Here is a 26883-nt window from a genome sequence, read left to right on the forward strand (position 1 = left end):
AGAAGAAGAAGAAGAACAAGGAAATCGTTGCTGAAATATAAATCCTCATTACGGCCAATTTAACAACTGGTCTTTAAGACTGCTTTTACCAAGGTGTATAAAAATATATATAGACCTTTCTTTTGCTATATACAGTTGACGGTCCAAAGGTTTAAAGGACGCTAATGATCAGCGGAGGCAAGGGACAGTGACAGTGCCCTATTAAACAGAACAATGCTCTAGCGACTGAACAGATTACATATGATCAGCGCCAAAGCCCCCTCTCCACCCAAGCTATCTGCTGAGGACACAGTAGATAGACCTACAGGCTCCCCCAGAACCCTCCATCCTTGGCTTACAAGGAGGGTGAGGTTGCAGCGACCAATAGAACTAACAAGTCTGAGTGGGACTCGAACCTCAGTTTGGCAATCACCAGGCAAGGGCGTTACCACCAGGCCACCAAAGCTCTTGAATTAACGGTAAGTTATTAAGATCCTTAACTATGAGGCTTGTTCTTTATAGGATTGTAGGGAAGAGCAAATTGAAAAAATCTTTTTAACGAATATATGCGGAAACTAGAAATGATACAAGTAAAAAATTATCATCATTATGATAATTGCTATTATGACTACCTTCACGTACAATTGCACATATAATTATAGTAGTCCATTAGAAACCTCCCTGATTCGTGATCCCAGAGGCAGAAAGTAAAGCTTGTTCAGAACATCGTCATCCTTGGCTAGAGAGAAGGGTTAAGGGGGACTTCTGGATATCAGCAGCTAATGCCTAAGTCTCAGGGTTCACAGCTTCGAAAGGGGAGGGATGTGGTTGAGTACTCATTATATGCGTGTGTATATGTATATGTATATATATATATATATATATATATATATATATATATATATATATATATATATATATATATATATATATATATATATATATATGATGTCAGTCTCATTTTCTCATGCATACATCACTCTATAAAGAGTCTTAATAGAATTAATTAAAATAATTCAGTATATTTCAATTTAACTTTTAATACTCCAATAAAAGTTTAAATGTCTTACATGAGTGACAGGATGAAAGGATAATGAAAAAGTATTAGGGACTATATATATATATATATATATATATATATATATATATAGAGAGAGAGAGAGAGAGAGAGAGAGAGAGAGAGAGAGAGAGAGAGAGAGAGAGAGAGAGAGAGAGAGAGAGAGCCTTCTGGCTAGTACAGTGGTAACCTATTCGCCTATTATTCGTATGGCAGCAGATCGATCATAGCCCGGGACTATGAGTTTAAGCCATTTACTGGGGAGGCCACTACTATGTTTGGGCACCACAATGGGCTGTTGGGCTTTCCCGGCTGACGTTCTGGTGAGAATCTATTCTGGTGAAACTGGAATTGAAGCAAGACACCTTTCCTAAACCCTTTGGTTTTCGAATCACATAACCTAACATCCCTCTATTCCAAAAGGAGGAAGAGGGACTATGGACAATTCAAAGAAGAAGAATATATGCATTTGAAATGAGAAAAGTTCATCCTCTTAATGTAATGGTACCAAAATGAGTTGAACTGACACACACACAGATTGCCCAGAGTTTAGACTGGCGGCCATGGCCCCGTAATTATAGTTTATACTATTAAGTAATTCGTTTATGACAAAATTAGGCTTTATAATGCAATAATCGATGAGGATTATCCTCGATCCGTTGTTTACCTAACGTATAATTAAGGCAGATTATCAGGGAAAATAACCAATATTTTGTCCATGTGATGATTTAATCCTAGAAAGTATTTGGTTAACATATGAACCTGGGTTATTATTTAGAATTATTAATTATTCAAATTTTATAAGGTTGTTAAAGCGTTTATTACTATAATCAACATATTAGACTGATAACTATTTTCAATGAAGAGGCAATTTAAATAGCTGATAGGATAAATTATATATATGTATATATATATATATATATATATATATATATATATATATATATATATATATATATATATATATATATATATATATATATATATGTATGTATATATATAATCATCATCATCATCATCATCATCATCATCCTCTCCTCCTACGCCTATTGAAGCAAAGGCCCTCGGGTAGATTTCGCCAGTCGTCTCTATCTTGAGCTTTTAGTTCAATACTTCTCCATTCATCATCTACTTCGCGCTTCATAGTCCTCAGCCATGTGAGCCTGGGTCTTCCAACTCTTCTAGTCCCTTGGGGAACCCAGTAAAACATTTCTTGAACTAATCTCTCTTGGGGAGTCCGAAGAGCATGCCCAAACCATCTCCATCTACCCCTCATCATGATCTCATCTAAATACGGCACTCGAGTAATCTCTCTTATAGCTTCATTTCTAATCCTGTCCTGCCATTTATCTCCAAATATCCTTCTGAGGGCTTTGTTCTAAAATCTACTAAATCTATTGGAGATTGTTTCATTGTCATACCATGGCTCATGTCCATATGGTAACACCAATCTTACTAAACTGATTTATAGTCTGATTTTTATATTGAATTTCAGGTGATTTGCTTTCCAAATTTTACTTAACCTAGCCATTGTCTGGTATGCTTTATTCAGTCTTTCACCAAACTCTAATTCTAATGGCCGTGTATTGGAGATCATAGTTCCTAAATACTTGAATGATTCCACCTCAATAATCCTTTCTCCTTTCAATATTTCATCTTCTATTGCACGCTCCGTTCTCGTCATATCTGTCTTTCTTCTATTAATCTTGAGCCTAACCTCGTGTGATGTTTCATGCATTCTGATAAGCAAGCATTGCAAATCCTTTAGTGTTCCACTAACACGGACAGCGTCATCAGCATAATCTATGTCTGCTAATTTCCTATCACCAATCCAGTCCAAACCTTCTCCACCATCTCCGACTGTTCTACGCATTACAAAATCTATGAGGAGGATAAACAACACAGGTGACAACACACTCCCTCGGAGTACTCCGCTGTTCACTGGAAATTCATTTGATAAGACTCATTAACATTAACTTTAGGGTTGTTGTGGCCTGATTAGCAACGTCTCTGCCTGGTGTTTGCCAGTCGGGGGTTCGAGTCCCGCTTAGTTTTGTTAGTGCCCTTAGTGTCTGCAGCCTTACCATCCTTGTGAGCTGAGGTTGGGGTGTTCGGGGGAGCCTATAGGTCTATCTGTCGAGTCATCAGCAGCCATTGCCTGGCCCTCCCTAGTCCTAGCTTGGGTGGAGAGGGGGCTTAGGCGCTGATCATGTGATATATGGTCAGTCTTTAGGGCATTGTCCTGCTTGATAGGGTAATGTCACTGTCCCTTGCCTCTGCCATTCATGAGCGGCCTTTAAACCTTCAAAAACTTGCTATGCTCACGAGCAGACTTAATCAAATTCAAATATTTAAGAGAAATTCCATAATTACGCAGGACTCTCCAAAAAATTAGCCAGTGCACACTATCAATTGCCATCAAAAGTGGATTTATATATCCTACGCATTGCTGTACAACATGTCTCAAAATGAAAATTTGGTCAGTGCAACTTCTACTTTTTCGAAATCCTACATATTCATCTCTCAGCTTTTCATCAATCTTTTTCTCCACTCTTTAGAATAAGCATGCTATATATTTTCATAACAAGTGACGTAAGTGTTTTATATATATATATATATATATATATATATATATATATATATATATATATATATATATATATATATATGTATAATATATATATATACATACATATATATATACATATATATATATATATATATATATATATATATATATATATATATATATATATATATATATATATATATATATATATATATATATATATATACATATGTGTGTGTGTCTGTGTGTGTGATATTTTTCCTTCTTTTGTACAAGGAAACAATAATTTCAAGTCCATATCTTGATATGCGATTCAAGAACTCATTGCTGCATTAATTAACAAAAGAACACCCACAATACTCTTCATAAAATACTTCAATAAATGTAGCTGATTTTACATGACATGGATAACCAAAACTGCTTTATGAAAAAAAATACCTTTCTCTTTGGGAACTTCAAGTTTCATTAGGGACCTATTGACATTAAAATCAGATTTCTTTTATCAGAATTCAGTCCTTCTATAACAAAATACAATAAACTAGTAGGATATTTTTACTATGTTTAGCTCTAAACAATTTCTGGGTATGGACGTTCATTACATTCAGGCAAGCAAGAACTGAACCTAGATTCCATGCAGGTCAAAATTGAAATCTATTTCTGTGAAAACTTGTTAAAAGGTGGAATATCTAAAAATAATGCCTATTTACATATATCACATTCACATGAAAACCATGCAACATTCTGTCATGCTGGAAAATTTTTATTCTAAATTATTAGTTATCTTTTTCGTTAAACTGGAACTCTATTGTGATCTATCCAATATGATGGGCTACTTCCTTCATCCTGAAATTATGTAGAGCCATTCAAGAGCGAGTGCTTTTATTTGGAACCTCTTTCGCAGATCACAATGGGTATTATTACAGCTATTGAAGAAATTGTTTTTAAAATCTAAGAAATATGAATAGAATAAGGTTATACCAAGGTTAATGTAAATACTTATTGTTTTTAATCTACTTCCCGGTGATGTTCATTCAAAAATTCCTTATATGCGCATTTCAAATCATCGTATTAATTCCACTTTTCCTCTTTTTTACAATGCCTGACCTTTTGAAAAACTAAATTAGGCCTTAAAGCTATTGACTGCTATCGTTGCAGCCTTCTTAAACTGCTAAAAGGTTTTATGTATTTTGCATAGAAAATATTATAATTGTTATAATTATGCATAAAATATATGCAGCACTTATGAAACATTTAAGTTGATATATTATTCACATCGAGATATATCACTCATTCACACTCAGTAGATACATTCATGTACAGTACCTACAGTATGAGACTAGTTCCTCGCTATATGTATGGTGCCCCATTCCAGGGGTATTTACGTTAAGAAAATAAGACACTATAGATAACAACTACCCATCTTATAAATTAAGAAACAATTTCCACCATTTCCAGCAATCCTGAAACATATTCATGCCAGAAAAAATAATTGACAATAATTTCAAATCTCTCCCTCCGTAAAGACTAATTTCTAGTTTCCTTGATCTTTTGTAAAATAATATTCTTTGTGCAAGCAAGACCAGAATTCAAAGTATTGAATCAGGGAAATTTTCTATTATAATAGGTGACAAAGGCAATTGGATAAGCGGTCTTACTCTTATTCTTACCAGCGTAATAGAAAAAAGAAAATAATGGGTAGGAAAATGAATAGTGGCAGTCGAGAAATGAAATTATTTGACATTCGTAATCCAATATTGGTCTACTGATTTCCGTAGAGACTTAAACTTTTTTCACAAGATAGGTCAGTTGAGAAGCATTGGCTCATTGATCTCGGGATTTCATAAACTATTTAAGGATTTAATGTTATAATCAAAAGCGTATGTGGAGGCAGTAGAGGCAACATAAGTTGTATTTTATGAATAGTACTATGATGTAATTCTAAAATGAAATATGAAGACTACCCAATCAAATATTCAAAACCTTTCACGGGTGATGCAGGCTTTATTTTATTCATAAATAGTAAATGAAATTAGGACACACCACAGTGAATAGAAAATAAGAGGTCAATAAAAAAAAAAGAAGAAGAAGAAGAAATGAAGCTCTCAAATAAAAGACGAATACACAATAATTTCATAATTAGCTACACTACCACTATAAATAAAAAATCAAAGTCACTATGCGGTATATCTCAGCTATGCTGAGCTAGGCAATATATCTTAGCAATCCATGTTTGCCAAGGATTATATAAGCGGATGAGTAACCTAATTGGGTAACAAGAACAGGGTGTGGAGTAAATTCCCCTCCTTAATCACGATGAAATTACTGGCAGCAGGGTGATGAATTGGATTTAAGGTGATAGGACAAGATGTCTCTTCGGTTCTTAATCCTGATGCCTGGCGGATAGTCTTACTGGAATTAGTTTGGACAGGCAGGAGTCACTTGCCTTATTTAGATAGGCACTATGTGTCACAAGGAACTGGCTATCCTTTGATTAATCTAGCTAATGAATCCTCCATAAATTTAGTCAGTCTATAGAAAGAGAGAATGACAGAATGGTGTCCAATCCCGGATGTAGCGAGGTACTAAAAATCTCCCAATTTTTAAATACTAAAGAAAATCTGAAAATTGGTAATTGTAAAGTTAGAACAATGAAACAGTTTGGGAAGTTACAAGAAGTGGAGAATGAATTTATAAAACATAGTTTGGATATCTTAGCCCTAAGTGAAGCACGTTGTAAGAGGATTGGTAAAGAAATCTTAGTACCAATTTATATATATATATATATATATATATATATATATATATATATATATATATATATATATATATATATATATTCAGGAAGACCAGATGGAGTTGAAAGAGAAGGTGTAGGTATGATGACACCAAAAGCTGAAAATGCATTAACTGAGTGGAGAGCTGTAAACAGTAGATTGTTACTTGCAAAGCTTAAATCAAAGCAGTGTAATATGAGTATCATAGTTTGCTTTGAACCAACAAATGATTCCTTTGAAGAAAGGAAAGATGAATACTATGAAGAACTGCAAATTATAATAGATGAGATCCGAGAGAGAAATAAAAAAAACCGTAATTGGTGACCTCAATGCTAAAGTTGGAATGAATAATCAATGTATAGAGAATGTGATGGGTATTCAGGGTCTTTGCGAAATTGAAAATGAAAGTGGAGCACTTTTCGTAAGTTTTTAAAATAAACAAACTTGTCATTGGAGGTAATCTTTCCCAGCACAAGGAGATCCACAAATATACATGGACTTCGCCACGTGGTAATTACAAAAATCAAATAGATGGATTCAAGGTGATTGATAATGAAGCTACCTTTAAAAAGCTCAGGAGATAGAAAGTCCCTGGATACGATGGAATAACTGCCGAGATGATATTAGCCGTAAATAGATTGACTCCCAAGATAATTACATGATTATTTTGTAAAATGTGGCATGAAGAGGCAAAACCTGATGAATGGAAGCTAGGAGTGCTCTTGAAAATGACATGAAAAGGAGACCTGAATTATTGCAATAATTAGAGGTATCACACATGAGTTGTCAAGAAAATATATAGTATGCTCATTCTTAAGAGAAAAAACAGATAGATTGATCAAAAGATGAGCGATGAACAGATAGGATTTAGAAAATTAGAAGTTTCACTGACCAAATTTCATTTTAAGACATGTTGTGCGGCAATGTGTAGAATATATGAATCTACTATTGATGGCATTTGTGGACTATGAATAAGCCCTTGATAGTGTGGAGAGTCCTGCGTTATTGTGGAATTAGTATTAAATATGTGAATTTGATTAAGTCTGTTCATGAGTATGATAAGTGCAAAGTTAATGTTAGAAGTACTATCAAATAAATTTCCAGTGAACAACAGAGTACGCCAAGGAAATGTGTTGTTACCAATGTTGTTTATCCTCCTCATGGATTTTGTAATGCATATAACAGTTGGGGATGGTGGGGAAGGATTGGGCTGGATTGGTGATAAGAAATTAGCTGACCTAGAGTAGGCTGAGGATGCTATCCTTATTAGTAGAATGCATGAAATATCACAGGAGGTTGGTCTAGAGTTAAATAGAAGAAAAACAGAGATAATGAGAGCCGAATATGCACTGGAATATGAAATATCATTGAAAGGACAAAGGATTAATGAGGTCGAATCATTTAAATATTCAGGAGCTATGATCTTCAATACATGGCCTTGAAATTTGGAGTTTATTGAAAGATTGAAAAAAGCAAATCAGGCAATGGCTAAGTCAAGTAAAATTTGGAAATCAAATTGCCTGAAATTACATATGAAAATCAGCCTATATCAGTTTATTAAGATCAGTATTACAATATGGACATGAGTCAGGGTATGAAAATATCCAACAGAGATTGTAGATTTGAGAACAAAGCCCTTGAATAAATATTGGGTGTTAAGTGGCAGGACACGATTAGAAAACAAAGTAACAGAGATTTCTCGACTACCATATTATTATTATTATTATTATTATTATTATTATTATTATTATTATTATTATTATTATTACCAGCCAAGCTACTATCCTAGTTGGAAAAGCAAGATACTATAAGCCAAAGGGCTCCAACAGGGAAAAATAGCCCAGTGAGGAAAGGAAATAAGGAAATAAATAAACGATATAAGAAATAATACAAAAACAAATTAAGAATATTTCAGAAAAACATTAACAATATTAAAAAAGTTAATTAACATACAGACCATAATAAGACTTATGTCAGTCTGTTCAATATAAAAACATTTGCAGCAAGTTTGAACTTTTGAAGTTCTGCTGATTCAACTACCCGATTAGGATGGCCATTCCACAACTAGGTCATAGATGGAATAAAACTTTTAGAATACTGTGCAGTATTGAGCCTCATGATGGAAAAGGCCTGACTAATAGAATTAACGGCATGACTAGTATCACTAACTGGATGGAACTGCCCAGGGATATCTGAATGTAAAGGATGGTCAGAATTATGAAAAGTCTTATGCAAATTGTATAATGAACTAATTGAACGACGGTGCCAAAGATTAATATCTAAATCAGGAATAAGAAATTGAATAGACCATAAGTTCCTGTCCAACAAATTAAGCTGAGAATCAGCAGCTAAAGACCAGACAGGGAAACAATACTCGCAACATGGTAGAATAAAAGAATTCAAACACTTCTTAAGAATAGATTCATCACCAAAAATTTTAAAACTTTCTCTGTAAGCCAATTCTTTGTGCAATTGGAGATGACACGGACCTAATGCGTTTCACAAAAGTAAATTTGCTGTCGAGAATCACACCTAACATTTTAAATCAATTATACTTTGAGTTTTGTTAGGATTCAACTTCATACCCCATAATTTGCACCATGCACTAATTTTAGCTGAATCTTTATTAAGGGATTCAGCAACCCCAGATCTATATTTAGAAGAATTCCTGCAAATAGAGTGGCATCATCTGCATATGCAACAAGCTTGTTTTCTAGGCCAAACTACATGTCAAGTGTACATAGTATGAAAAGTAATGGGCCAAGAACACCACCCTGTGAAACACCAGATACTATACTAACTATGGTGCCCATCAACAACAACTCATTGTTTAAGTTTGAAAACAAGGGCCTCATGACTAACACGGTCAAAGACCACTAAAATCAATGACAATCATGCGAACTTCCAGACCAAAATCAAGGGATTTCTGTACAGAATTGGAGATTATAAGAAGGGCATCACATACTCCAAGGCTTTAATGAAAACCAAATTGCAAACTATGAAACAGAATACCTTCAGCAAACCTATCAAGATATTTTGCCAGAAGATATTTAAAAACTCTAGATAATATGGGAGTTAAAGAAATTGGGCGGTAATCAATTGGACTTGAGCTACCACAAACACATATACATAGTGGAGTAACATTACCAATTCTCCAACAAGTGCTAAAAGCTCCTATTTTTGCTAGCTTGCGCAAAATAACAAATTACTTTGGAGCTAAGAAGTCTGCAGTTTATGAAAAACAAAGGAAAAATACCATTCGGTTCTACACCTCCATATGCATCAAGGTCCATCAAAAGAACTTTAATTTCACGATATTGAAAAGCTAAACTAGTTAGTTTAGCCTCAGAAAAACATAGATGAAGAAGTTCGAGTTTCTCTTTACTCTGTTTACTGTCAAACTCATCAGCCAAAAGGGTTGCCTTTTCCTTTGGATAGTGAGTGACTGAGCCATCTGGTTTAAGTAAAGGAGGAACCATTGCCTCTACACCAAAATATGCAGATTTAAGGATAGTCCACCACTTATGTTCCTGGGTTGTACCTGAAAGGGGTTTTTTTATTGTTACATTGTATTCATTTTCAGTTCAAGCATAAACTCTCTGAGCAAAAGCTCTAAGGTGAGTATAACTATTCTAGGTCAAATTTTATCTATTACCCTTCCAAAGATGATAAGCCTCCTTCTCCATATAAGCACGTCTACAATCATCATTGAACCATGGTTTGTCCTTCATTCGGTACCTTAGCACACGAGAGGGGATACGCCTATCAATTATGTTGACTATATTCTCATTTATAGGGACAACAGGATCAACACTACTATACAATTGTGACCAATTCAAGCCCAAAATATCCTGCAAAATTCCATTCCAGACTGCTTGAGATTTCCTATAAATCTTACATGAGTATGATACATCAGGAACAGGCTGCTCAGTCTTCACTACTAATGAAATCAAGGCATGATCAGATGTCCCGACTGGAGAACCAAGCTTACTAGTTATAACGCCAGGGGAATTAGCGCATACGAGGTCCAAGAAATTACCAGACCTGTGAGTAGCTTCACTAATGATTTGCTCACAGACGCAAAGTCTAAAGCTCTTAAGCCATGGCAATCGGTAGGAGAAACAGAACTCAACCACTCCCATGGTGAGCACTGAAATCACCAACAAAGACAAAAGAGGCCTTTCGGTCATCATCTTGTATCTTAGTCATGATGGTAAGAAGACAATCGAAGATAGAATCATCCATGTCTGAATTCCGGTAGATCAAACACAAATGAAGTTGTTATTCCTGCCACAAAATTTTATTACCTGAATCTCATGACATCCATATTCATAGCAGGACTTATGAGAAGCAGGGTGCTCAATCCTAATATACACCGCCATTCCCCTAGCCTTATGGAGGACATAATTTTTCAATATTATTGGCTTCTTAAAACCAGTTATAAGGAGCTCAGATGAGTGTCTCATATAAAAAACCCAAGTTTCTGAGCCCAAAAGAACATAATACTGTCTGGACGCAACTGTATAGTCTTGAACATTTGCATGAAGACCATGAATATTGCAGTAGACGACATTGACAAAATCTAGGACGTACTGGTCTTGGCTTTTGTTCAATGTCTCCAGACAGCATAATAATTAGTGGTAATAAAAAAGAGATATCCTACTTAAAAACTAAATTAACAAGAATGATAACAAAAACAATATGTACGGAAGTATGAATAAAGAGATTGATCAAACCCATGGACTATAGATAAAAAGTCGTAAAAACTGGTCAACATGGAATAGTCGATACACCATGAAAGGCTACATACCCTCCAGGACAGCCACTTCAACTGAAGGGAGTACAGTAAGGATGGTTTTGAAAAGAAAATGAATCAGATAAGGAAAAGACCTCTTGATAAACCACCAGGCCTCCATGGCCCTTCTATTAAGCCTGACTAACACACTATTTAAAAAAAAAACAAGAGGAAGAAAGAAAATATGATAAAATAGTGTGCTCGAGTGTACCCTCAATCAATAGAACTCTAACCTAAGACAGTGGAATACCATGGTACAGAGGCTATGGCACTACCCAAGACTAGAAAACAATGGTATGATTTTGGAGTGTCCTTCTCCTAGAAGAGCTGCTTACCATAGCTAAAGAGTCTCTTAGGCCCTTACCATGAGGAAAGTATCCATTGAACAATTACAGTACAGTAATTAGCCCCTTGAGTGAGGAAGTGTTTGGTAATTTCAGTGTTGTCAGGTGCATGAGGAATGACAAAAATCTGTAAAGAATGGGCCAGACTATTCGGTGTATGTGTAGGCAAAGAAAAAAATGAGCCGTAACCAGAGAGAGGGAACCAATGCATTACTATCTGGCCAGTCAAAGTATCCAATAACTCTCTAGCCGTAGTATCTCAACGTGTCGCTGGTGCCCTAGACAACCTACTACCCCTCACCATGATCTCATGGTGAGGAGTAGATGGAGATAGTTTGGTCATGCTCTTTGCAGTCTTCAAAGAGATTAGTTCATCAAACTTTTAACAGAGATCCATAAGGCACTAGAAGATTGGAAGACTCAGACCCACATGGCTGAGGACTATGAAGTGTGAAGTAGGGGATGATGAATGGAGAAGTATTGATTTAAAAGCTCATGATAGAAACGACGAGCGAAAATTATCCGAGGCTCTTTGCATCAATATGAAATTATATCTAATGTTACTTTTTGCGCTATCAGGAGCAGAGGAACTTATTAGTACACTTATTAGTATTTGAGTTTGGATGATACAAGTTACCTTTCATCATGGAATCCTTAATTATATTTATTCTACATTTGGAGTAAAAACCTATAGGATAGGAATCTAACTCAAAAATTCTATTAGTTTAATATAGCATTTGGGAAACTTTATAAGAAACATAATGTACCGGACTTCATTTATTAAACAAGGAAAACAATTATTAGATGAAAATAGCAAAGAGGAATACATTGGTATGCTAAAAATAACTAGGAATTAGGAACACTGACCTTGTAATCTCCAGGTGTTTGTACAAAGCAAGTTAGTCTTGCTGTTTGTCCAACATTGACAGTTACAGTTTGAATCGGAAAACCATAGTGAGATTCTGAAGAATAAGGAAAAAAAAGAGAGGTTTAGTTAAAAACAGGACGTTGATATTGGTCATAATTTTCTTGTGTAACCAAAGCAAAAGTATGAAATCAATTTAAATTTGTATATGTATTGATTATTCTATTGTCATTAGCTGGTTATTAAGGCAAATGTATCAACTAAGATACACACACACACACACACACACACACACACACACATATATATATATATATATATATATATATATATATATATATATATATATATATATATATATATATATATATATATATATATATATTGTTAATGAAATAAAACAGGAAATGCTAGAATGAGCATGGAGCAGTGAATTTTTAGTTAATGAAATAAAACAGGAAATGCTACAATGATCATAGGGCAATAAAATTTCAAACACATGGAGATGAGTAGAATGACAGATTTTACCAGAATTTTTTTCCGAGAAGAGTTAATGTTCTTTATGATAGTGAACCTTAAAATAAAACCTCAACTTAAATATGGTACATTTTCTGAACTCTCAATATGTTTGTGGTAGCAATGGCTTTCAGTGTTTTTATCTCAATCAAATAGTATGTTTCTTTATTATCATGATAATTTTATTAGGCCATCATGTGACAATATTCTCCTATAAGCAAAATTCAACCATTTAAATGCCCTCTTAGATTTTGCTACTTAAGACGATACAGATTGTTTTATTACTTAATGCAATCCTGTTTTAAGTCACATTAGTCTATTCATATATTTTCCTATATTTCCACATCAAATATATAGCCTGGTTATCTCTCTTATAAAGTTTATTCAATACTTTTCTGTTTCCTTCTCTTTTTGGGGATTTTTCCATTTAGAATTTTATCAATATACTCTACTAAATATGGTTGTATTTTTACCCTTTAATAATAATAATAATAATAATAATAATAATAATAATAATAATAATAATAATTATAATAATAATAATAATAATAATAATAATAAAAATAATAATAATAATAATAATAATAATAATAATAATGATAATAATAATAATAATAATAATAATAATAATAATAATAATAGAAAAGTATTAATAATAATAATAATAATAATAATAATAATAATAATGATAATAATTATCATCATCATCATGAAAGTAATAATAATAATAATAATAATAATAATAATAATAATAATGATAATAATTATCATCATCATCATGAAAATAATAATAATAATAATAATAATATTTAAAAAAAAATAATAATAATAATAGTAATAGTAAAAGTAATAATAATAATAATAATAACAATGTCCATCAACTTATTAAAAAATGAAAGCTTTCTTATAATACTCTCTCCTCGTCAAAGGGGAAAATAATTATCATATTCACTCAGTGTCTGTTAAAGGTAAGTTAACGATATAGTTTTCCTTTTAGAGATTCTTAAATTTTAAATATTGAATACTTTTTTATAATAACATTTAATCATAACTATACTCTAATATATAAATATCCATGTACCAATGAATAAAGTTATAAGGAATTTCTATGTGAAGACTAGTTCTCTCTCTCTCTCTCTCTCTCTCTCTCTCTCTCTCTCTCTCTCTCTCTCTCTCTCTCTCTCTCTCGACTGGTTAACATTAAGATAGCAATTGGTTCTGTTAAAAGTCTCAGTCCTGTGGTTGCATATTTTGTTTCTGAGTTATCTCTATACAAAATCCGATAAGCTAAATATTCTTCTTATCCCATTAATGGCTTAAAGGTTTAAAGGCCGCTCATGAATGGTAGAGGCAAGAAGCAGGTACATTGCTTTATCAAGCAGAACAATGCCATAAAGACTGACCATATATACATATGATCTGCACCCAACTCTCCACCCAAGCTAGGACCAGGGAGAGCCAGGTAATGGCTACTGATAACTCAGCAGATTGACCTATAGGCTCGCCCAAACCGACTCCCCCCCCCTCCTAAGGTCAAAAGGATGGTGAGGTTGCAGTGACCAAAGGAACTAACGAGCTTGAACGGGACTTGAACTCCAATCTGGCGATCACCAGGCAAGGCTGTTACCAATTAGGCCAACAGCCAACACAATTACCTTCAATCATAACAGTTTTTTCTTTTTATATTCGAGTCCTTTATATTAAATTTGATATACATTCCTCTTTATATTTTCAATAATTTCGTACAAAGTCTCCACTTTTCTTTCACAAACACCACATTTTTACTGCCTCTCTTTTGCACATATAACTATTTACCACATTTCAAGAAACTGATTTGTTTTGTTTACATTCTTGCCATTAGCGGTCGACTTCTACTTTAAGCAAAAATAAATTTATAAATATAATCCATAATAATGGAAGGTTTTGCCTATTTTTAAATATACGAAAGAACAACGCATGGGATTTTACTAGTTTTAAGGCTCGTAAAAAGCAACCGTCATTTCTAGGATATATATAAGTGACCACACTTATCTTATTAGGGGAATGGGTACACACGAAAAATCCATATGCAAATTTAGAAGTAAGAGTTTTACTCCAAATATAAAACATAATATGAAATAAGACAGCAACAAACCATAGTATAACAGCAGTAATTTCACAGAGAGAACTAAATTTGACTCGACAACATTACCACGAATGAAGTCTTTTTACATCCAGTCTATAAGAAACTGCCACCAATTGCCGTCAATGATAGGAATTTCCAGAAAATTTACTTTCGTCCTTTTCTCACGTCGGTTGATCTAATGCAATTCTTTACGTTTTCAGCCTAGCAATTTTCCCCAAGGGTATATAAAATACAATAATAAGGTCGACTTCACTCAATTCAGAATATTCTTGGGAGAGTCATTTTTCAAGGGCAATAAAACCTAGTTATACCCAGTAACCTACAAGGCTACTTGAGAGAAAACCAAGACAAGAAAAAATAATGATGATGAACCTATAAAAAGAATATTTGTTCTAGTTATTGAATTATTTGTTTAAAGCTGACTATTGTGCCAGATAGTTACATGACAAACTAGTAATGTATCAAAAACTAATAAAATCTATGATATCCTTTTATAATTGCACCCATTTTCATTAATGAAAACTCTGTTTTACTCCTAACCTCTAACATGAACTGTAACGGACACTAAAGGTCAAACATTTTAAAATTAAACAAATGAGTAAAAAGTGTTTTAATAACGGCATAAATAAGCTGTGTTCTCATAAATAATTAAGTGTTTCCTCGCATAAATCTCTTGCAATACAACATGAAAATGTTATTTAGAATTAGTACTTTATGGAAGAAATATTTACATATCCCAGAACATATGATCATGTTCGAAACAGAAAAAAATAGTTAATTGTCTTTGGCTCTCATCAGTACAAAAAAATGCTTATGATACGTAGAATAACTATTCTCTTTATTTGCTCAGAAGAATACAATGATATAACATGCATTTATGGTACTTATAAAACAGTTGCTATCTGAAAGAGAGCTTGGGAAAGTCTGCATGGGTCGACTCAACACTAGATTCTTAGCCAAATAATGATTCATTGGATTTATTCAACTTTCAGTTGCCAAAATCATCTGTTGTTGTTTGGCATTAAGAAATATATTTTCTTGGGAAAATTATGTAAATCTACCATATACAATAAGTAAACACCCGTCTGTATCAATAGGAAGTGTAGAAAGTTCCCTCATCCCTTGCCCTAGATATATATTTTGCAGATTTTATTTAATTATATTCTTTTTTAGTATGTATTTATTCTTCACATCATCCACCATATATCACTTAGATATGAAATGAAAACATTGGTCATGCTCTAATGTTATCTTTCAAATTAAACATGACTTATAAAATACATTATGTCCTCAGTGCGTGACATGTGCTAAAAATATCTGCATAAATCGCCATGCTTTCAAATGTAATGGTCAATCCTGGGATTGCAAAAATCTTGAAAGAAAAGTATACATTAGTATGACGAATACCGTCACCAATTTCCCTATCAAAATCATATATAATTGCATTTTGAATTTATGTCAACAATAACCTCAATTCAAGGCTGAGAAGAGGACTGGATGTAGCAAATAATAACTATCACCCTTTTAAGTATAGTTATCAACTGTGATGTATAAACTATTTGATACAATAAAATATATGAATGGTAAAATCATGAGACATAACTGTAACCGCACCTTAATATTTCATGGATATTACAGTGATTCATAGCTACTTCGTGGGGTCGGTAAATAGCATGCAGAATATATATATATATATATATATATATATATATATATATATATATATATATATATATATATATATATATATATATACATATATATATAATATAATATAATACAATAAATATGTATATATATATATATATATATATATATATATATATATATATATATATATATATATATATATATATATATATATATATATATATATATATATATCCCTTTCTAATTGGGATACCTTAACGTGGTAAAGGGTTTTTGCATAGCCATGATCATCAATTCTGTAACAAATAGTCAGGGCCACACATAATAATAGGTTGCCTATGTGTACATTATATATATATATATATATATATATATATATATATATATATATATATATATATATATATATATATATATATATATATATATATATATATATATATATATATGAAAAAAAAAAACAATATTTTGGGCCTCTAATCACCATTTTACGATTGGAATTGCAATAAATTCCTATTTTACTGCAATTTATCAACATTGCAAGCTAAATAAAATTGCCAAAAATGTCAAAACGCCAAGGATACCCCAATTCCATCTTGGACCACCTGATTTTGACTTCCCAGCCATGAAGAATAACGTTTGCTCAATTACTGGCATAACGCAGTACTTTTTTACTGGAATAGAAACATAATAACAATTGGAGATAGGCTGCAGATAACAGAAGTTATGTCAAAAGCTACCAAATAAAGATGATAATAGGGTTCCATCATTCCTTTTTTATGCTGCTAAGCTTATTCTATGCTTCCTTTTCCCCTTTGTATTCTGTTAGGCTGATTTTCTGCTCCTTCATTTCTTTTTTATTGATATGACCTGTGTCTTATGTGGAGACAAAGATGATTATGATTTTTGTCTTATATGAAGACAATATAGTTTATAAATACTGTATGCATATATACATATGTGTATATATATATATATATATATATATATATATATATATATATATATATATATATATATATATATATATATATATATATATACGGTATATATATATATATATATATATATATACGGTATATATATATATATGTATACGGTATATATATATATATATGTATATATATATATATATATATATATATATATATATATATATATATATAATATATATTATATTTTTTTAAAGAATTATTGCAGGACTAAAATTTAATAATAAAAATATTGAATGATCTTAAAGTTCTACTTAAATTATAAATGCAGGGCCTATACACTCAAAATAAATCAATGACTTCTGTGCACAAATACAAAGAGGCGGTTGTCCTTAATTGCCAATGAAAAGTCTGGGGACGGTGTTTGGCTGTGGTAAGCATAAAACACGTATTCAGGTTTTCTTTTTCCAATAAAATCCTGGTTATGAATTTCATTTGCTTTTCTCGTTGAAAACGTCCGTTCACATGAGAGTTACACGTTTTCACATAATGTTCTACCATACTTGGAGTGCTGATTCATTGCCAAGTTTCTCAGTTCAAGATATTTTACTGCTTTTCGTTTTACATTAAAAACGAAAAAAAATTGATTCAAACTGTAGTTCGCAAAACTCAAACTGAATCACTGGTAACTGTATCTCGACAAGGACTTCAATTGTGTTGTTAAATAACCGTAGAATTGGCTTCAGCTTTTCGAAGTCTCTAAATCTGTTTCCAAACTCGAGAGATCAGCTTTCAATTCTTCTAACAAATGAAAAGTCTAACTTTATATCATCTATCACGAGTTCACGGCATGTTGAAAAGAGTGTAAGATCATTCTTTCTTAAGCAAGAGCTGAAAAATATCAGCTTCTTTCGGGAAGCTGTAATAAGCCCAAGAAGTTGAGAAATACTTTATTGACCGCTATGTAAGATCTAATAATGATTTTAATAATTTTGATAATAATTTTTGTAATTTTAATAATCTTAAATTAAGTGCATTCAACTGTCTGTGATAAATGCTAGAGAGCACATAAAATCTATCTTGTAGTTGAGTTTCATACATTTTTTTTATTGCCAAGCTGTTCATTTTGAAGAGGAAAAAAATATCTTTCCAAAGCGCAAAAAAAAAAAAAAAAAAAAATTCTGGAGCAGTTTTCTAACAATAAGAACCTGATACTAGAGTGCATTACTACATTCCTCATTTACTTCTTTAAGGAAATAATATACATTTTCTGTGTCATTGCGACTCATTATCACTACTAATTAGATTCACTATCCGGACCACACTCTACACGACATCAATCCTCTGTAATACCTTACTACATAGTGTATCTTGGTGGATAATGATGTGCAGAGTGATACAATCAAATCCATTATCCCTATGTTAACAGGTCATAGCTCTTATATCGTTTATAATAATGAAAGAGCAGTTTCAAAGTATTCCATATTCGGTGACAACTGGCTCAAGTGCAGAATAAATATCTGAGCCTCTTGTACCACCACTCAAGAACTTCTTCATCTTAATCCCCGTGTACAGTGAAAGAGAATACGAGTAACTGGCTGGTTTCACTTATATTCGCAGTGCTTCATTGTATCTTTCAGCTTTAATGAAACAGGCTAATTAAGATTAGTTACTCTCCTTGCAAGTGTTTGGTGGGATAATAACACTCTTTCAAATTTCCTGACTTATTCTAAATGATAACATAAACATGAACTGCTAAGTGATGCTACTTTGTTATTAACACAATTTAATACAAGTACCGATGGTGTCAAATCTTGACAGCAATAGAAGAGAGAGAGAGAGAGAGAGAGAGAGAGAGAGAGAGAGAGAGAGAGAGAGAGAGAGAGAGAGAGAGAGAGAGAGAGAGAGAGAGAGAGAGAGAATTAAAGCTATAACTGTACCATGAATTTTGTTATTGTATATAAAGACACAGAAACTCAATGTCTCTCGTTTGCTAAGTAAATTTGTGATACAAGTGGTCATAGGCCACAGATAATCAACCTACGGGCCACTTATGGCCCGCAGGCCAGTAATTAGACCACCCTGATCTATATAAAAAAAAATGCAAGTGTTCGTTTGTTTAAAATCTTATATCTCCGATCGTTCTTGGTAAATCGCTCTGGAATTTTGACAAAGCGTTGTATCAGAATACACACATGTAATATATATATATATATATATATATATATATATATATATATATATATATATATATATATATATATATATATATATATACATACACCTACTACTGCTTACCACCCTTTCCACAGCCTGATTCTTACGCTAAACCCGCCCTCAAATCCACGAAAATTGGCAGTATTGTTCTGTAGATTTATTTTACCTTTTTTTATAATCTATATAAATAAAAATATAAATATTAATTTGCTCAAAAGAGGATAAATTTCATGGGCTCATAGTTTCTGCACATTAATTACGTCAAAAGAATAATTAGTTTAAAATGTATTTCCGAATATCCAAACCAATTACAAGAATCACGATTGGGTAAGTGAACAAGATGTTCTTATAGCCAAGAACAAAGGCATCTACGAACTTAACAGTATTATTCACTATAACATTCGAATCAATGCAGTTACATAAATGTTCGCAACACTTGTGGAAACAGATGAAGCAGTTGATAATCCAACAGAATTTTTTTTAATTCGCTCAATCTGTAAGAGGTTCCAGCACATGGGGTTGTATGCAGTTGTCTGATGAAGGGTGATGCCCAGGAGATTCACTAATGATGCCCACAATTGAGAGGTAAACGTGGTATCCCTGTCGGAAGTATTATGCTCAGGAATACCATTTCTCGCTCTCCATCCCGAGAATAAAGCAGATGTAAACGAGGCGAACATTGCATTTTCCATGGGAATGGGTTCAGGCCAACGAGTGGAGTGGTTGATGACAGTAACCAGGTAACGATGTCCTTGTGATGTAGGTAGGGGACCTACAACATCGACGTGAATGTGGGCTACGTACCACTGAGGTTGATGAAAAGTGCCTACTCCTAAATCCGTGTGTTGTTGTAATTTTAATGTTTGGCATGAAGTACAGGCGAGAGCCCAATCCTTAGCATCCTTAGTAATGCCAAGCCAAATGAACTTTGTCTTCAGTAGAATATCGCATGGGATGTGAAAGGCCATGAATGAAATCAAAGACCTGTCGGCACATGGGAGAAGGTATACACAGTCTAGATCTACCAGTATTGACGTCACAGAGGAGGGTGGTGTTGAAGTCATCAAGAGGGACGTCCTCCAAACTGAAGGATGTGCAAGATTTCCTATATGCTTGGTAATCTGGATCTTTTCGTTGGGCTTCTGCCAAGGCATTGTAATCCAATCCCAGGTGAATGGTGGCCAAAGTGTTTCTTGACAGGGCATCGACAATGGGATTCATTTTTCCAGGGACATACTGAAGGATACAACTGTATTCAGCCATGGCGGCGAGATGTCGGCATGGCTTGCGGACCAGGGGTTGGACTATCGAGTGAAGGCGTGCATCAGAGACATGTGGTCCGTACGAATAATGAAGGACATACCTTCTACGAAGTGGCAAAAGTGACGTACAGCCAAGTGCACCGCAAGCAATTCGCGATCGAAAGTAGAGTAGCCAGATTCTGCCTTGGACAGTTTTCTACTAAAGTAGGCCAACTGGCAGGGCAAACCATTGGTCACATGCTCAAGGACTGCTCCAATAGCAACCTAGCTAGCATCGGTAGAGAGATGGAGAGGTGCATGTGGCACAGGGAAAGTGAGAACAGCAGCAGTTGATAGGACATTCTTTGCATTACATAAGGCCGCTTTTTGAAAAGGACCCCACTTCAGGTCTTTTGGCTTGCCTTTGAGGGAGGCGTAGAAGGGGGCAAGAGTGGCAGGGATGGCTGAAAGGAAACGGTTGATCATGCTCAAGAATTCTTGCAGTGCTTTGACAGTCGAGGGCGTTAGGAAGATCTGAACGGCTGTTACCTTCTTAGGGATGGGGCAGACTCCATCAGGAGTAATGTGGTACCCTTAGAACGATACTTCGATGGCGTCAAAGGTACACTTGTCGTACCGGACTACAAGGCCGTTCTGTTGTAGGCAGTTGAGCACGATGCATAGATGACGGAGGTGCTCTTCTTTGGAGGAAGAGAACACAAGTATGTCGTCCACGTAACATACACAGAAGGGCAGGACCACTAAAATGCCGTCTATGAGACGTTGAAAAGTGGCCTCAGCATTAATAAGGCTAAAACAGGAGTAATTGAAGGTGTGTGTACCAAAGGGGGTGGTAACGGCAGACTTGGGGATGTCACCTGGGTTCATTGGCGCCTGATAATACCTCTTCAGGAATACAAGCGTGGAGAAAACTTTCGCTTTGTGCATGTAGGAGGTCCCTTCGTCAATGTTTGGTAAGGGGTAGTGATTTAGTTACGCCTGCATGTTGAGGCACCTGTAAATCCAATAGGGACGTAGAAAGCTATCTTTCCTCAAGACAATGTCTAACAATAACATCCCTTTTGGCAAAGGCCCATTTCTTCCCTTTCGGCAAACATTTGTTTATCGGCTGATAAAACATTCTGGTGCCAGACATCTGAATCTGGCGAACACTGGGGGGGGGGGGGGGGGAAACATTGTCTTGATATGGTGATAAATAATACTGTGGTTCGCAGGATCTATGGGCGTTTGACGAATATCTAGATGGAAAACTTCCCGGCACAATATGAAGAAGTGGGTGGAGCGGATTGGAGAGGCAATGGGGAGTACAAATCCACATTCACTAACCGTCGGTGAGCTACATCAACCAGGAGGAGGAAGTGTAATGGGAAATCAGCACCAAGGACTGGCAATGTGACGTCAGCAACGATAAACTTCCAAATATATTTGCAGTTTTCAAACGATAATATGAAGGTTTCATAACTGTGAGTGGGTATCACAGATCCATTGCCAGCTACCAGGCAGACATCGGCAGATTTAGACAGACTACGTCGTGTCCTGGAGAGTGGTATTGTCGGAAGAGAATGACAAGCACCCATGTCTACCAAAAATCATACGCCTATACATGCGTCATGTCAAAAGAAAAGATTAGTGGCATACTTACATATATTTTGGCCACTGACAACCATTCACACACTTTTTCACAGCAGCCAATTTACTTAAAGATGTAATAGTGTAAAATAAGTTAAAGTCAAGCAATAATAGAAGGGTGAGAAGCAAAGTTTGTTTAGATCTAAGGAAAGAGAGAAAAAAATACCTTTAAGAAAGAAAATAAACACTCCAGTAATAAAAGAAAAATCCTAGCTACATAGTTGAATGGAAACAAGTAAAGAAGAAATAAACGGTAACTTAACAAATTTTCTGCGGGAATCAGCACAAGAGGTAGAGGGAAGAGTTCCGAAACAAGGTCAAGGAAAAATATCGGAGCAGCCCAAAAACCTTATAAAGAAAAGATAAGAAATGAGGGTAAAATCCAAGAGAGATGAAACATAATCAGACCAAAAGTGAAGAAACACTAAAGAAAAGAAGCATCAAATTGGTGAGAAGACTTGGAAATATTATCAGCAAAAGAGTAGAAGTGATTAAGTAAAGAAAGCACTAAAAAGCATGAAAAAGAGTTAAAATAGCAGAAGATTATTAAAAAAAAATAGATTAGTACTAGATGGAGAAATTTTCGTAGTAGTAAAACTCACTGATCTTCACACAAAAGGTCTGCAAGATACTCTGTACCTACAGCTTGCGAAAACTTTATCTTTATACTAATTCAGAAAAAAAAGGTTACATAAAAGACATCAAGAAGCATCGTTGAATAATTTTATTTTCAGTATTTGAATAAAATATATACAAAGATTATATTACGCCGAATAGAAAGACAGCAAGACTTAAATCGCCAAGCAAGCAGCCAGGATTTAGAATTGGCTATCTAAAAACTGATCATGCCCCTGTTATTAAACGTCTAATGGAAAACTACTTTGCATATCATTTAAAGACAACGAGAAAGCTTTTGATTCTGACAAAACATCCGCAGTAATAGCAACCAGTTAAAAACAAGGAATAAATGAATCTTCACGTTACAACAACTAAATATTTTCATATAGGAAGTACAGCAATCCTAAAACTACTTAAAGATAGTGAGGACATACCAATCAAGAAAGGAGTTAGACAGAAAGACCCAATCTCTCCTAAACATTTTCACAGGATACTTAGAAGAATTTCTAAAAAATATATATTGGGACCATGCAAGAAATAATATTAAAGGGGAATACCTTAACAACTTGAGATTGTCTGAGGACAGAGTTCCTTTTCAGCGAATCAAGAAACGCATTGCAAACAATTGTATAAGATTTGAATAGAGAAGCAGAAATATAGGACTAAAAATGAATATGAGTAAAATTAAGATAATGTTCAATCATAATGCTAAGAGAGAAAAATAAGGATTATAGGCGAACCTCTGAAGAGTGTTAATGAATATACAATTATAGGACTGACGGTAACTGTTTCCTCAGGCCAAAAGACTGAAAGTGAATAAGGATAAGCATGGAATGGAGAGCTTTTGGAAAATAAAATGAGATTAGGAAGAGTAAAATACCACTTTTTTGAAAAAAGTATTTAATCAGATTTTCCTTCCCGCATTGACCTATGTGATGGAAACTTGGAGCCTTGCCGGAACCTTGGAACATAAACTAGTTACAACTCAAAGAGGTATGGAAGGAATAATGATGGGAAGGACATTAAGAAACAGAAAAAGAGCAATTTGGATACGAGAGCAAACTACAGTAGAGGATATTCTAACAGCATTTAAGAAAAAGAAATGGACATGGGCCGGGCATATAAATGTGAATGACCGTTAATAGATGGACCTCAAAAATAAGAGAATGGGTTCCTAGAGATCACAAAAGAAGCAAGAGAGGTAAAGGAAAAGAAGACGATAGATTAACGGGTGAAGAAGATTTGCGGATATCAACTGGCATAGAAAGACTATTAACAGATGGTTTTATATATATATATATATATATATATATATATATATATATATATATATATATATATATATATATATATATATGTGTGTGTGTATATACTGTATGTATATATGTGTGTGTATATATACATATATATATATATATATATATATATATATATATATATATAATATATATATATATGTGTGTGTGTGTGTGTATAAATATATATGAGTGTATGTGTACTCATTCGTGTGTCTATTATCAAATAAAACAAACGAATCCATTTTGAAAGTGTTATCATGATAAAACGAACTCAGGAAGTATCAAAATCCCTCAAAAATTGTTGGCAAAATGATATGTTGTGGAGATGGGAATTAGTTTGTAACAGGTCATAATTAGGTTTAATTGAATGGTATATGTATTTTTAATGAATAACCAACACCTGAACTTTGGATAGGGCTGTTTTGCCCATTTGATTTTATAACATTTGCTTTGCTCTGATAGTCCACAAAACTACTTGCCATGTTTCTCGTTCTTGCGTTAATCCTACTTTACTTTTTATTTGTTATCTTTTCATCATACATACATTAGATATAAGACTGTCCATTTCTAAACGAGAGAAATGCTTTTATTTTGGAATTATGTTCTTTTAACTCAATTCTCGTCCTTGAGAAAAAAAATAACCTGTTAAAGAAGAAATTTTCCTTTGGCTTCTTCAAGTACATAAGTGGAGATATAGGTTTCAACACTGTTAATAAACAAACGTAATTTTCATCGAAAATTCTCCGTAAAAAATATGCTGTTCTCAACCGTGTTTCAGTAAAATACAGGAACCGTAATTTCACCTAACATTGTTATTATCTTTTACTGGTTTGTGACCGTAACATCACTACTCTTTTACGTCAATATAACCGTTTTTAAAACGGTAAAAATCCTGAAATAAATGTTGCCAGACTTTTACCGTTTTTTATACAAATTTTTAATTGTGAACGCAACAGGTAATCGCCAGTGCCGACAGAGAAATCTTGGACACCCTCACTCTCTTCGAATCTTTTCCGCAGATAGAGAGATTTCATGGTAGATTAGACCATAAAGAAAGTGAAGTTTGAGATACATCATATCTTTCGAATAGCAGTAACAAGAAAGTGCCCCTTAGTAGCACAAGTGAAAGATACGTATTGTTTGAATTCATTCAAATTGTTGAAATAAACTGTCAGTATTTTAAAAAATACGCCAAATCTAGATAGTTTGGAATGTTCCTGCCCCTCAACCCCGTAAAAACCCTGGAAACGTTATGTAATCTGCAGTTCTCATCAATAATATGAATATGTTAACTTTTGTTACCTCTTTCTACTTTCTAAAAAGTATTCCCAAAAATAAATATGATCTCCTTTCGATCGGATATTTCTTTCTCTATATTCACCAAACCTCTTGAACAAAATTTTTCTAACGATAAAGAAAAATAATCTTAATATGATAAGAAATGGGAGTATTACGGGATAGATTTTAGTTTGTAAGCAATTAAAGCTAGTCCACATGACTTCATACCTTAAAAGCCTTAACATGCGCTAATCTATACATCTCTTGTTTGTTCCTATTGTCTTTAAAGGAAACTATAACACCACCCTTACAATCATGAATTAAATGGAAGAGACACGATTTCGGGATGATGATTTCTGATATTTATTTCCCAAATATTTTCAAATATGTAATTAAATATTCCAAAGTTCTCGTTGAAGAAGTTTAATTGGTTTTATTGAAAAACTACTGACCCAGTTTAATTGAAACAACCGGTTTTTATATAATAAACTTCAGGCATGTATGGTGTAAAAAAATTATCATAATCAATTTCTTCAAGATTTTTTCAGTTACGACATTAACAAAAGTATGGTTATAACAACGATTACGAATTTTCTATTGCATTAGTCACCGGAATGTAATCAAACTACGCTGGACAAATGTTCAATTTTCAAAAGTGAATATTCATTTTCATTCAGTGACTACCCCTGCCTAAGGTTATCTGAAAGCTAGAATTCCAAAAATACTCATACATTGGTTCAATCTATATTCACTACTTTAGCAACTCTACGTCTAATATAAATAAAGGGTCTTTAAACTAGTCTTAGGGCTCAAAAGTCCATGGCTGTTACCATAGAAGCGTCTACTCTTACCTCTCAAAAATAAGCTGGTGTCTAGAGCAATTGTTTCATCTTGCCTTGGGGCGTATCGGCTATGGCTCCTGACACCTGTAAAGGAAAGCAAACTTTAATCATGAAAAGCGTCCATCTCCTCGAT

At 33.8% G+C, this 26883-nt stretch overlaps 1 protein-coding gene and 1 pseudogene across 1 annotated transcript; both read right to left on the minus strand.

The window, feature by feature from the left end:
* LOC137659155 (uncharacterized) overlaps window positions 1-20977 on the minus strand; it is an 88046-nt pseudogene extending 67069 nt beyond the window's left edge.
* A 681-nt stretch (window positions 20978-21658) lies between these two features.
* Window positions 21659-22662, minus strand: LOC137659157 (uncharacterized). Its single transcript, XM_068394222.1, has 2 exons — window positions 22412-22662; window positions 21659-21875 (listed from the first exon to the last, which is right to left on the minus strand). The coding sequence occupies exons 1-2, from the start codon at window positions 22660-22662 to the stop codon at window positions 21659-21661; spliced, it is 468 nt and encodes a 155-aa protein (XP_068250323.1).
* Between the last annotated feature and the right edge of the window lie 4221 nt (window positions 22663-26883).

This window comes from Palaemon carinicauda, chromosome 19 (assembly GCF_036898095.1).
Source record: "Palaemon carinicauda isolate YSFRI2023 chromosome 19, ASM3689809v2, whole genome shotgun sequence".
Lineage (NCBI taxonomy): Eukaryota > Metazoa > Arthropoda > Malacostraca > Decapoda > Palaemonidae > Palaemon > Palaemon carinicauda.